This window comes from Melospiza melodia, chromosome 5 (genome assembly GCF_035770615.1).
Source record: "Melospiza melodia melodia isolate bMelMel2 chromosome 5, bMelMel2.pri, whole genome shotgun sequence".
Classification (NCBI taxonomy): Eukaryota; Metazoa; Chordata; class Aves; order Passeriformes; family Passerellidae; genus Melospiza; species Melospiza melodia.
Genome location: NC_086198.1, coordinates 27,970,741 through 27,985,653, shown reverse-complemented (window position 1 = coordinate 27,985,653; position 14,913 = coordinate 27,970,741). Strand labels below are relative to the sequence as shown.

Here is a 14,913-nt window from a genome sequence, read left to right as displayed (position 1 = left end):
GGGCACATCATCCTGCACTACATATACATATATATATATACACACACACAAACATTGAATTTTACATTGCAGCATTGATTTATTTTACCTGATAATATATTCCATTGTGCCCATGAGGCAAACAATGCCTGATCAGGCAAAAAATGCCTGTTTGCCTGTGGCAAACAAAGACACAAACTCAGCTTTATATTACCCAAATGGATTTTTCCCAGTTGGAGTTTGTAAAAAATATAATACCATCTTAACCCACACAAAAAATTTATAACAACACATATTTATGTTATTATTGTTATTATTAACTATGTAGTGTTCTAAGCCCTTGGATGCTAAAAATTATTTGCTGTGTAAGTGAAAAAGACAATGAAAGGAAAAAAGTTGCAAAGAGCAGTAAGTGCAAAGATATTATTAGGTATCTCATCATACATGGATGAGTATCTAATTAAACCATTAATATTACATTATATTTAGGCAGGGCATGGGATGATACAGTGCTGCACAAACAGGGGTTCCTGAATGCACTGTTTCTTGCTTCGTGGCTATATCTTCAAAACTGGCATTCAGGATGCTCAAATGTATGTGCTTTCTGTACCCAAAAGATAACAGCACTGTTTGACAGTCATTTTTATACATTAGCTGCAAATGTAGGAAAATTCCATTTTTCAGTTGTGTTGTGGTTGGAGTATAAAATTCTGTGTATCCAAAAGCATCTGCCCAGACCTCTCCCCTTACTCCCAGAGCCAGGACAGCAGCTGGGCTATGAAGCAGTTTTTAAGTGGAAGAAAGCTCTGGGTCGTGTAATGACATGCAAATGGCAAGCAATTGGAAACCATTAAATGCCAATGTTGAGAGTGGCTCCAAGGACTGGAGGGGTGCAGAGCCAGTGCACAGCACAGGTCTGCAGGGGCTCCAGGGATGCCTACTAAACACACAATAATCACTCCTTCCCATAGGAGGTTAATGCCCCATTCAAGTGAAAAAAATACTTCAATATATGATTAAAATCATGGCAATTTTTCTTCTAGGGATATCTAGTCACACTGTATTTAAGTTAGTTTTCTACTTCACATATCTTAAGTGACCCACAGGATTTTTCAAAAGAAGAAATCCACTCCAGTGGATACTAAACCTCGGCTACTTCATTTTGGCTGATGTTGATAATATATTTGTATCTTCTAGCAAATGTAGAGCTATGAGGCAGGCATTTGGCTGAACTGGTATTTTTCACTTAAAAAAACCAGTGCAAGTACTGAGATCTCCCAATGGAAGTTCGATTGCTCCGTTGTGTTAAAAGTTCAAGAATAAGAGTAAAGGAGCATCTCAATTCCTTGAGGCACAGGATCATCACATGGAACACCATGAGAATATTATCAATGCATCAGTGATTATGCTCCCTTGGCTGCCCAAGCACCAGGATCTCCAAAAACCATTTCCAAATCCTGCCTCTCAGCTGAGCAAAACCATTCAGTCACTGGTCTGCAACTAACTCCATTAAATGGAGTGCAACTAGAGACAGGAAAAATTGGAAAAGCCTTCATTCCACTGCAGCTGTTGAATGTGAACCACGTCCCTTTGTCAGACATACCTTTGAGTTTGTTGTGTTCTGAGTCTGCTGGGAAGAGAGAGTCTGGAAAAAGTTTGGGGAACGTGAGGCCAGCGTACTTGGGTCTGTTCTCGACGTAGTTCCGTACTGTTGGCTGCAGCTTCTTCATGAATTCTGGACACGGTGTTCCCAGCTGCTCAATAACTTTATTCCACTGATCAATATCTGAACAGCAGTAGTTAAGGGAAACAAAATGCAAACCCCCACACAGCCTCCTGACATTTCTGCTTGTGTTCTCTGAGAGTCCTCAGAGGTATTTAACTCCCTTCATAACATCTTTACAGTCACTATCTTTCCTTCTCACTATTCCTCCAGGTCCAACAGCCTGCAAAGGGAAAAACTCTCATACACAATTTCTTTGCATCTACACTTGTTACCATTTTTTTTTTTAAACTTGAAATGCAGTGACTTGCACTCCCTTTTTTTACATGCAGATAATTGTCACCACTTCAGCTTGGAAGAACAACATGTGCACCTGCCTCCCTATTCAGTCTGTGGAGAGGGAGACCCAGCTGGCTTAAAGAAGTTCTGCACAGGACAAAAATCTTCCTCCACTCGCCTGCTTTGCACTTTACTCTCTCCAATAACTTCATTGATGCTAATTTTTCCAATACCAGCCAATCAAACACAATTTGTTTGATTTTGCAAGAATGCACTGGGACTCATTTCCTATTGACAAATGATGCACAGGTGTAGGCAGATGTTTCTCTTTAACTGAGAAAGTGTTTGCTAATCTGATACTGGCTAATGGGAAACAGGCTGTAATGCCTAAAAAGAAAGTGTCTTACAGGCATTTCCTACTGAGCTTTTTATTTGTTGAGGTGTTGATATTTTAGTTTTCTTGTGCTAATATTTAGGCACCTGATGGGTGTTATGTAGCTCTTTCAGCCACATTCAGAACAAGACTGACCATGCCAACAAAAAAGCAAATTATCAGTAGCATCTCTACATCACATTAATTCACAGAGCTAAGAACCTGATGCCTACCTGGGGAAAAACAAGGAGGGTTACATGCAGCCATGGTACACTGATGCTGAGAAATATGATGAAGGGAGTTTTGCTGAGAACACACTGGAAAGAAAAGGCTTTTAAAAGACAAACATTCAAAGCATTTCAGCACAGAGATTTCTGTTTTTTAAAGTATTCTTTTAAGTTATTATTTTCATCAGTATCATAAGTGTGGAGGAGATTTTCTAAATATTAAGACAGATAACAGAAAAAATATAGTCAAGCAAAAGCAGTTCTTGGTTGCAGTAGCATTTTCAGATTTTAAAAAATATTTTATTTAAGAGAAATGAAAACAGTATTTTCACATATCTTGGAAAGTAAAGACAGACTAAATTTGGACTTACCTGAACTATCTTATTTGAACAAAATAAAAAGTGAATAATTCATTTAAAAATTGCAGGTTTAATAATCAAAAGTGTTTAAAGGAATGAAAATAACTTAAACATATGCTTTAAGAATTCTAAAACAGTGTTTTAAATTTTTTTATTGTCACCTGAAAAAGGTTGGTAGAAATAGAAGCAGCCTGGAAAGATTTTTCTAAACACCTCTTATTTTTTAAACTAACATTAATATTTATATAGAAAAGCCCCTCCCACACACACCCCCTATGTGGGTTCTGTGTAGCTTATCTTGTGTTGTCCATGAAAAATATCTTTTTCTCAACAGAAAACTGAACAATTGCAACAACAGTAAAGTTATCTAAGACTACAGCTGCTCAAAGAGTAGCCTGAATATTTCATTAGAAAATAAAGTGGTTTGACATTTTAAACTTATGTTCAAGTCAAGACCCCTCAGTGACTGCTAGCTGAACTGCTTCAGAAGCAGCTCTCTGAGGAACCCGAGAATACAGAGTGTGCAAATGCTTTGCAGAGAAGAACAGAGAGTACAGAAATGAAGAGGCTGTTAGTTGTGCCAAGAGAAGCTAAATGGGTGAGAGTGCCAAGCTCTAAAATCATCACTGGAAGCATTACCTGTGCTTGTTGAGTGAAGTGTTTGATAAACTGGGAGGGCCAAACACAGAACTTGCTCCAAAGAAGGTCACCCCTGTACAGAGCAGGTGAACCATCTCCCAGGCATTTGGTGAAGGCCAAAGGAAAACTGATCTTTGGGATCACAGAATTATGTGGGACTTGGACACACTGAGAGGGAAGATGGAGTAAGATGCCCTAGCCATGAGCAATAAGGGAAAAGGGGTGCAAGAAGTTCCCAGAGTAGGGCCTACATGATGGGAACCACCATCAGTGGTGACGGAGAAGGGAGAAGGAAAACCCACAGACAACAGATCAGCTCCCACTGCACACATTTCTTCTAAGCTGACAGAAAGGCTCTCACTAAGACACAACACACAAGCAGACTACCACCCACGACTGGGACATGTTGAGATGGAGTCATCCCTGCAAAAGCCAGAGCCAAAGGGAACAGAACAGGCAGAGCCACCATGTCCTGCTCCTTCACTGGACCTGAGTTGCAGGATAGCACTGGACCTTTTGCAGCCCTGCTCTAACCAAGAGCCAAAAGGTCAGGCTTTATGTCACATCAACCTCAGGGACTGGTTTTGAGTAATGAATGATCTGAATGGGTAATTGTGCTTCTTTGCTGTATTTTTTCTGACTTATGTTATTTGTATACTGCCAAAACCCTTAAATAAAATACATTCATTTTCTCCTTACATACATTTACTTGTACACACACACACACAAACTGACATGATGGAGCACTCAGGACTGTTTTTGTCCTGACAATAGCAATAACAAAACCATGTTAAGTGAAAGCAGTTAGATAATGTTTTAGTCAGCTGGACACACAAATTTTCTCTCTAGCAATGGTGCTCCCCTTACCTAGACCTTAAAACCACTGGATTATAATCTGCTGGTCCAACTCCTTTTCACTGCAATGTTTTATGCAGTCACAGCGTGTGATGCATCTGTGATACACCTGGTGATGAGAAGTTGTACTTATCATGGTATGAGATTATAGAAAAGTCTTGGAAAAAATCTGAGGTCTACACATCAAAGCAAAGAAACAGCTTTCTCTAGCTGCCAGCCAGGATTAGCTTCAGGAATTCTGCATGAAAACAAATGTTACTACAGGACAGTCCTAATGTGAATCAAAATCTACTGGAGGTGACATGAATTGATTAGAGATTGTAACTATTGATATTATTGAAAAAATGGTACTGAAAGTTAGTGAGCACATAACTCTGACAGAAGTTTTCCAGAAAAAAAGAAAAGAAAAGAGAAAAATCCCTTAAAGAAAAAAAGAGGACCCTGTTTTTCCCCTTGAAATTAAGCAAATGTTAGACAGACTGACAATTGGAAAGAATTCCAATCCAAAGCTCTGGAAAATGATGGAATTTCTGCTTAAAAGCTATTTGAATCAGTTCAGCTGTTGATTGCCCTGAGCAGGATCAAGGAAAACGTGTCAACCATTCATAACAGCATCTGTATGGTTTAAGACAGAAGAAGGGATCTAACCTGGATTTATTAGCTTGCCTCTGGCACTAACAATAAGGCATTTAGTAGCATTAACATGGCCACACAGGGTTACAGGAAAGATTTCAGAAAATAGATCTAAAATTAGTATCTTCTGAAGGAAGGTTTATCACTGAGGCCTCAGCTTGCCTCAAGCTCACCCACCACCTTTTCTCTTTTCAGCTTCATACTCTCCTAAGGATTGTTCTCCTTTGCTTTCTAAATACTTGGTTATTTATTTGGAAAACAACACAAAGCTGAACTGCAGATTAAGTGACATATTTTTCTAAAGCAAAGGCATAAAAATTTAATGGGAAAATAATATTGTGAATTAACAATAAAGCATTTCTTTTAAAAAAAAAGCCAGACTTCACTGAAAAGTCATCTATTTCAAGGCACAGGCTGAAAGTGTAACTGTATTTATTTTTTCTGTGTGCATTGATGCAATATAGTTCAAAAGCATGGATTAAAAACAGTGTTTTGTTCATTCAGTTGTAAACCTCAGTAAAATAAAATTCCTGACAATTTCCATACAACTATAAGGAAATTCAGTTTGGCTATAAGAGAAAATTTACAATAATTCTCTGTCTCAATCAGAAAATATTAAAAGCATTTCTACAGTGTACAAAATGTAGCTTGTAATTAAAAAAAAACAATTTAGACAACAAATTCTTGTCTCCCTATCTAGCCTCAAGGTCACAACAATTTTTCTTTTTCCCTCCCATGATGTGTCTGTAAATCACACTCTTTTTTGGAGCAAAAAATTGTATTTTGTTAAGTTCAACAGCAAGGTTTGCAGGAGTCACCGTTTGCCTTAGGATGTTTCACTTGTACTGCAATAGAAATAACTTAATCTCTCATGTTTGTTCATCTGAAAGAGAAGCCTTTTTCTGAAACGCTCCTGGAGCAGTATCAATGGAGTGTGATGTGGTAAACAGGAGGGATTGTGCCAGAAAGGCAGTTTGTGAGAGAGCTGCTGGCATGGTGCTGGACAGTGCTGGTGCTGTGGGAATCATGCTGCCCTGCCCGGCACCCTGGGCTGCTCTTGCTCCACCTGCCCAGCAGCACCTCTGAACCAGCTTTGCTGTGCAGGAGCAGGATCTGCTCTTTCTGGGTAAATGTGCTGCTTCTGGACATCATTAAAATGGGGACGTGCCAAATCTTGCTTTTCTTAAGGTAGGCACAACATAAAAAAAAACAGACACAGGCTGTTTTGTTTGTAACAGGCAGACAGGGGAAGATCATCTCTTTTCAATCTCAAAATCTTGAGGGAACCGCCTTGCTGATGGTTTTCTCCTTAAATCTGCATATTCCACCAACAAAAACTAACTGCTCCACTTCAGGCAATTTTTTAATGCTCACAACTTGTCAAATTTAGAATAATTACTATTAAAAGCTCTGTAGTTCCCTCCCCAACACCAAAATTGTGGCAACAGCTGCAAAGATGATAGGCCAATTTTTTTTTTAATTTTTAATTGGATACTTCTTTTTAAAATAAATCTGCTAAAAAAGACACTAGCCAGCTTCACTGTGGGAGACATCAGTGTCACATTCATATTTTTTCCACAGTCCCACAATTTACACATTGATGCCAACGCAGTTTACAAAAAAAACCCGCACAAAAGGAATTGAAAATGCTACCATCTGACAAGACAGTAACTATAAAGCATTTTCTGTTCCAAGGTGAACACTTTGAGAAGAATGTGGCATTTGTAAAAATTAGACTGCAACAGAAAATACTGTGCACTGTTCAGAATAATAATTGCTATTTATATGGGATAACAGGATGTGGTGATAACAAAAACCAAGATGTAGCACAAATAAATTACTTTAGAAGATTACCATTGATAATTCAGGAGTTAGGAGATAGCAGTGTTCATTGTGCAGATGCCATCATTAACATTTTGGATGCTCATTTGTGGCTCCTGAACTATAATTTTCAAATACTATTTTTTGGCTGGTGTTTCATTCAGTTGCTGCTCATCTGTGCTTACACAGCAGCAAGCGAATCATAAAATCATTGTTGGAAGGGACCTTAGAGATCATCTCATTCCAAGTCCCCTGCCATGGGTAGGGACAGCTTTCACCAGGCCAGGTTGCTCAAAGCCCCATGCCCATCCAAGCTGGCTTTAAGCACTTCTAGGGATGGGCATGCACAGCTGTTACACCACAAACAGGTTACAGGTGTTTATAAAAGCCACCTAGGAGTTGGCATTGGAAGTAGGATCTTAGTGATAGAGCACAGTCCTAAAATGTTTCTCTTTTTACTGTCAGTGAACTTGGTATGATCTTGCTTCTGAATCTCAGGAGTACCTCCGACAACTTGGATAAGAAACCAAGAATAGACTCTTCAAGCCCAAAACATAGAAAACATAGGCTCCTGGAAACTGTGGGGTTGCTCCTCTTCCAGAATCAGGAGAAAACAGAAACATTCTGTGTTTTCATTTGTGTAATTATTCAAAAGTTTCTTTTGCCCTTTACCAGTGAGTTTTTACAACAATTAACAGTTACTCAATTGCTCAGTGTTTAAGGAAAGACAAATTTTGGCCTTGGAGGTCAAGAATATTCAACAACATACACCATTCTATATATTCATGTATCTGTCAGTCTATATCTACCTATGAGCTGAGCCGCCTCTAGCAACCCTCAGCTCACCAATACTTTATGAATCTTTTTCATCAGTTCTATCTCTACATTTTCTCCAACTTCCAAGAGTGAAAGCTGTACATGTCACTCAAAGGATGGAAAGTCAGCAAAGAGAAAAGGCTGAATAAAGAGAGAAATAAAAAAATCTTCATGAGAAAATATAATAAATATGCAATAGAGCACTTGTCCAAATGTATTATCTGAGCTGCGTTATTGGATAGGAGCAAGTGTTCTCATTTTCTTTGTATTTACATACAGATGGCAGGTTTTCCAAGATAAAATGATAAGCTGTTAGCACACTGCCAAAGTTCAAACAATTTGTGTTTGGTACAAACATTTCTAAAAGAGTTACATTGCTGTATTGAAAATAATTAATAGGCAATGAATAATCTTTCATCCATTTAATAGTGCTGGGAGTGGATTTTTGCAGCCTGGGCACTCATTTTTTGGTGGTTTATCCACAAATAGCACTGTTTCCATGGAACCACTGCTCATTCAGCATTATTGCTCACACAATAAAAATTTGCTCACAGAAAAACCACACCAAAAAATTACTTTTCAAATAGAGTATAATTCTCATCTCGGATTTAAAGCAGAATTAATTTATTGTGCAAATTCACAAAGCTGCTTTTCCTAAGGAGTTTATGATTTCTAACTGCCACTGATACCCTGAAAATCACAAAATGCTGTTTCTCTTACTGTTGTAACTTTTAAATCTGTACTTGTTTTAACAGGTAAGACCACAGTAGACTTCTGTGCAAAATTTCTGCAGGCTCTATGCCATTTTCCATCAGTTCAGATTTCCTGACAAAGAAAAGGTACAAAAAATTAGTTCTTAGAAGGTTTGCTGGAACAGTTTCCAATAACCTGTTCTCTTATGTTTTCAGAACAGTCTCTGCCTCTTCTGCATAAAGCACAGAAAGCTTTAGGGCAGTTATTGAGATCTTTGATGCCTGAGAAAATAATTTTGCCACTAATCCTAGAAAGTACAAACCTATCTTTTTAAAAAATATTATGGCCTCTGCTATAATGACTTGTGTACAGATATTGCTGGACTTTATAGATCATTCTGACTCAATACAGCAGCATTGGTTTATGGAAACTAGACAAAGTTATTAGGCAAAATATGTATATTGAATAGTATTTTCAGAACCTACAGTAATTTTTCTGCTCTGTATTTCACCAGCAATGCTGATCAATTTGATGTGAAGTTTGTAAGTAAATTAACTCTATGCCTGGAAGGAATCTATCAAAAGGTGAAACTAGTGTTTCAGGACATGAGTCTTGAAAAACACAGTTTTGTTTTTGTTGAAATGCAATGGACAGAAGTGTGAATTTAAAAAAAGAGGTCCTTCAAGAGTATGGATGGCTTACACGTATTTCTGTCTATTTTCTTCATCTCACACTGGGCATGTCCTTCACTTTCTGAGCACTGAGTCTCAGCTCAACTCCTTCTCAGCTGAAGGAGAATCTTTAATGATGTTGGTTATCTTCTGAAATTCAGCTGTCCTTCCTGAGCTCAAAAAGGCCCTGTTTATCTCCTGAATTCCACAATATGGCTTTGAAGCTCTGCCCAGCATTTTTTCAGCAGCTCAGCCGAAGTATAAGCTCATCAAATCTGTTGATGGCTGGAGAACTTCCTCTACAAACACATCTGCTGCTGCACCTGGCACTGGCTGAAGATTTCAAGATCTCTGATATGACTGATACCTAATAACTTCAGTGAGAAATTTCATGCAGTCATAGACGCGTTTAGGTTGGAAAAGAGCCTTAGGATCATTGAGCCCAGCTGATAACCCAGCACTGACAAGACACCACTAAAGTCCACTGAAGGCTGCCTGGGCTGCAGCCATCCTGCACTGGTGGAGTTTGCAGCCCTGAGGAATATGGGTCAGGTGAAGAGTAAAGTCAGGACCCCGAATTTTTGGAAAGCAAATTTCCAGCTGTTTAAGGAGTCTGGAACAATAGGACCCTGTGGGAAGCTGCCCTCAGGGACAGGGAGCAGAACAGAGCTGGCACGTATTTAAGGACACTTCCACAGAGCACAAGAGCCAGCAATCCCCTTATCCTCCATCCCTACAACATGCATGGCAAGATTGCAGCTGTAGAATAAGATAGAATAAGGCTGCATAAGCTTGTGCAGACACATACTAAGAGCAGCTGACATCACACCTCTCTACTCAATACATAATTGTTTCCCTGAACCAGTCCAAGTACAGGATTTAAAAGCACATTTATCCTTGTCTGCCCAAAATGCCTGCAGTGGCTAAAAAATGTGTAACTACACTTTCACAGCTCACCAGAGGACTAAGGCACCTCCTTCACTCCTCCAGACCATCCATGCAGCAATGAGAAAAGTTTAACAGTCTCCCTCATAAAATCTTGAGGAGAACATGTGGAACAAGAGTCAGACTCAGGTACAGCCAGCTTATCCCATTGTTCCTGAGGCAACACAAAACACCACGTCCTTGCTCAAGGCATAATTAGGCGCAAGCTTCATGCTGATTGCTTTTTGAAAGCAGAAATACTGCTGCCAACATTGAAATGGAGTTCTCATATGAAATTAACAAAATTAAAAGAAAAAAAAGAAAAAGCTATAGCACACGAATTAAGTGCATCACATGCATACACCAAAAATGGTGGAGAAATAGTAAAATTTTGAGGATCAGTAAAGACCATGAGGATTGTGGACACAGCCAATCATTCTTCCCAACTGGGAGCTAAGAGAATAGAGGTGGGTTCTGTTCTCAGCTTCACCCCAGTGATTTCAGTGAATTCAGATGGATTACAGGAGTGGGACAAAGCAGCAGCCCAGCAAAGCACTCCACTCTGCACTTACTCAGACACATTTTCTGCTTTTCTGCTTCTGAATTTTGCTACTGAAATTTTTAAAGTTAGCTGAATGGACTATTTAATTGTGTAAACTGTAACAGCATCAAATGACCTGCATTCCTTAACCACTAGAAAATGGCAAATAGAAAATTTTGCAGTCAAATATATGACTGACAGTGCATTTCTCATGAATATTCAATCTTTTAGCTTCAAAACTGCTTTTCATGGTTATTTATGCATAAAAATTGACACAAATTAGTATTAAATACTCTTCAAAACACAGTGTGGATGTGGAATGAAACACTGCCTGTTAAGAAAAATTGCTGATAGCAGATTCTGGTACACTGCCAGGCTTAACCCATTTTATGTCAAAGAGGAAACTTTTTTAAAGAAACGGATGTTTAATTAATCTTGCTCCTGCACTTAAACACATCCCTAAGTATGCTGCCCTCGAGCTCTGAGGGCTTAGAGTCCCTGCTGATGGAATTATCCAGCTGCCCAACTCCATCACTGCTCAGAAGAAATAATCTTTTTGCAGCATGCTAAGCATTTTCTGTGCAGGTTTAAGGCAGAGGATGGCACGAGGTCAGGGATCTCAGCAGGCTGGGTTGGAGCTTGCAGCTTCCCCACTGGTTTCCAGCTGCACAGATGGGCAGGGGAGCCAGAAGTGCTGAACCCCTGCTCGTGGCTGCTCAGCAGCAGGGAAGGGGTGTGGGGGATGGATTTGGAGAAGAGGTGGCTTTGTAGAGCAGCCTGAAAGAAAGCGATGGCATCATTCTCTGTCCATGGAATTGGCGGCCATGAAACAGCAGAAAAAAAGCAGAGAGGCACAAAAAACACAGAGCAAGTTCAGCAATGTATCATAAATAAAAATGAAGAACGTGAACTCAATTGCAGGCCAATCCCAAAGAATTCAGCAGCTGGTAGTGACAATTTCTGTGGAGTTATTGCAATAATAGATGGCACACAATGCTTTAATTATAGAGGCTTTGTGCAAGTTCTTTTTAACAAGCATGCAGCTGTGTCAAAGAAACCAGTTTTTGAAGTGCTATTTAAGACAAATTCAATTCTTTTTGGACTTATTTGGGAGTATCTTTAAATGCTAGCTTATAAAATGTAGGTCTATGAACATAAAGCCAGTTATGATTACATCACTGAGGGGTGCTTAAATGTTTGACTCCACATTGATAGGAAACAGAAGCACAGCAGATCTGGAGCCCAAACTGGTGCTAATGATTCCCATTAACACACAGAAGGGAAATGTTTACTTACACATAGGTACAGGAGATGGGCTCCAGATCATACAAAGACACAAGGAAAGTGCGCTGCTCATTTCAGTATGGGCATGCTCACCCAGCGTCTTGGACAAAACACAAGTTAGAATCTTACTAGGCACCGCTGTGAAAATATTAATGATATAATTACCTACATTCATTTCTTTAATGCTCTTCAGATGATACTTTTCCCACATTTTGATCAAAATATTGAACCCTTTAAAATGTAAATGAGGTCAGAAGTGCTGAAGTGAGCTGGTAAGTGTGTGCATATACACACACAAGTGTACATGCACACCTACTCAAAGAAAATTACATAAAAATTAATAATGCCCAGAAACTCCTCTGTCATCTAAGTACTGAATTTAAAATAGAAGGAAAACTCATACACAGGCCATGTCCATTTCTCATATTCATGATCCTATGGACAGTAAAAGATTGGAGTTAGATCAAGCATGTACTGATCTCAGTTATTGTTATACACAAGGAAGTGTTCCACAATCTGATAAATAATAAAGTGCTTCAATAAAGCATGGAATAAAATAAGAAATATGGCTGCCTCAGCCCTGAGTGTAGAATGGTCTCTAAGGAAAACAAATATATTCTTAGTCTGCTTGTCCACTGATTTAGTGTGTTTATCCGTAAATCACTTCCTGTTGATGCCAAGAATATATTCTGCTTTCACATAATAGTTCCATGTTCTTAAATAAAAGATGGCAGACCCAAATCCATTACAACAGTTTCCCAAGAAACACCCAGACTTCTGAGTCATTAAATTACTACCAAGTAACTGATGATTTTAGTCTTGGGAAGAAGCTGTGCCCAAACTGAAACCATTTCCTACTTTTCTACTTTAATACCACCTGAAGAGCAACCAAACAAAGCAATTAAGCAATTCTATGAGTCTGTAACAAATAAGCATTTCTATGATTTATGTCTGAGTATCACAGAGATGCAGAAATGCATGTGAAACACAGAATCTCTAACAGCTCTCCCTGAGGTCAGCAGTGACTTGTGCCTCCCCTTCTACCACCTTTATAAAACCCTCACTTGTGCAACTCACCCCTCCCAAACACACACCACCAAATTAATAAAGAGACATTCATGACAACGAAGCTGTGGTCACTGGCTGCAGAAAATGATGCTGATGAGCTGTGTGGGATGCTGTTTTCCATCTCCTCGTGCTGTACTTACTGTGGCATTCACCTAAGGCCTTTGCTGAGAGGCAGTGATGGTTTGGTGGCATTTTGGCTTGCAGGGATTTTGCAGTGGGACTTAAGCCAGCTCTTTAGGTACAGAACAGAGGTGTGTCAGCACTAGTCTAGTGGGAAGGGGCTGGAAGGGAAGGGGTTGGAAGTACCTACGGGGGCCAGAGTGGCTGCTAGGAAGGATACGATCAGTGCCAGGAAACAACACAGCACCTTTAATCATTTCTCCCATGATGCACCCTACTGACCACATGTCAACTGAAAACAAAAATGAAATGAAGGTAAACAAGAAAACAGGAACAGAACAACAAACAAATGAGAAGACTTATCCAATCATGCTATAGCACAGAGCCTGCAGACACAGAGCTGCCTCTTGCTCTCAGCAGCTGCTTTTCTGCCTGAGCACACAAGTTTCATGACAACAGAGCAGGACTGAGAAAAATCAACTCCAACAGTTTCCTTTACCCCAGTGAGGATGAAAGACAATGCCATTAAATACAGAAACCCAACTGAGACCCGCGGCTGGCTACTGTGTAATAATAAAACTTTGTAATTAAAATTTACCAATTAATTTTGTCTTTTTCAAGTTTTCATTTGTATTCATTACCTAGGTTTATGATGCTTTGTCTTGTAAATGAATGCTGGTCTCTGTATTCAATAAGGATATGCAAATTGCTATTCCTTTATCATTCCAGCTACCAGAGATCCATGCATATTTTCACAAGCTGAACTGCCAGAAGCCACAAAAGGAACTTGGGTCCTCATGAAGACATATCCACTGCTGATTCAGGGTTATGAATAGAATTTTTGAAATCATTCAACTCCAACAATGCTTGCTTTAGGGCCTGTTGGCTCACTTCCAGCGAATCTCAGTGAAGCCAGCAATCCATCACAGGGATCTTGAGAATCTCATAAGATTTCTACTTGCCATGATAGGAAATGGTGATTTCTAAATAGGCCAGTTGAGACACAGAGGTGCTAAGCTGCACCTTCTGCAGTGAAATTCAGAGAAAATTGGGGGCCTATTTACCTCCTACAGGGAAGAGCAGTTCAGCTGGGTCAAACAAAGCTCACCACAATTTACACTGGACCACAAGATGAAACTCAGACTCCTTATATCCAGCACAGGATTAAGGTGACATTTTCCCCCATACTGAGTCCATGTAACCACATTACCTCTGCTGTCCTTGCTCTATGATAAGTCATAGGGCATGAAAGCAAGCACAGGGACAGACTGGTGTCTCAGGGCCAGGAACTGGGGAAAAAATATGAAAGCATCATGCTGCTTGGTTAAATTAACTCGTACAATTTCATATTCAGCAACAGTTTAAAGTGCATTTGACTTTGAAGGCAAATGCCCTATTTGTGGAAATCTTAACATGCCCGGGTCTAAGGTTCCCTTGTTGCTCTATTTAGCATATGAAAAGCTTCAACACTACACAATAAATAAATCAATAAACAAAAAACAAAGAACTAAAGAAAAGGCTACTTGTTTGGAAGCAATAAGCAGACCTAGAGATGCAAATTATTGCTGCTTTCATCACACGCTAAATGGCATGCAAAATATCAGGAAAAGATAGAGCAAGCAGTTGTTTGTTCGTCTGTTATTAATTCCTTTTTCTTTTCAGAGGCTGCCTCCTGACATCACTGCTCTCTGCTATGCTCCAGAGGGCACACACACAAGTTGAACTAGTGCCTTACTAAACTGCAAACCATGTAAAATCAGAGATGATTATTTCCCTCTGTGCCTGAGGTTTTGGGAAGGAAGCTCTTTGAAAATTTCCAAACCAGAAGGAGCAAAGATAAACACCTAAATATAACCAACGTCCTTCTTGACTGCTGCCTGTTTTTCACCTCCTGAGGCAATTAGAAAT

At 39.4% G+C, this 14,913-nt stretch overlaps 1 protein-coding gene across 6 annotated transcripts in view; it reads right to left on the bottom strand.

Annotated features, from left to right (window-relative positions):
- The window catches only part of MAPK10 (mitogen-activated protein kinase 10), a 146,505-nt gene that overhangs the window by 23,035 nt on the left and 108,557 nt on the right, over positions 1-14,913 (bottom strand). For all 6 annotated transcript variants that reach the window (XM_063156698.1, XM_063156696.1, XM_063156697.1 and 3 more), the window contains one exon: positions 1,583-1,765. In XM_063156698.1, the coding sequence (XP_063012768.1) occupies positions 1,583-1,765 (183 nt within the window). The remainder of the gene's footprint in view (positions 1-1,582; positions 1,766-14,913) is intronic.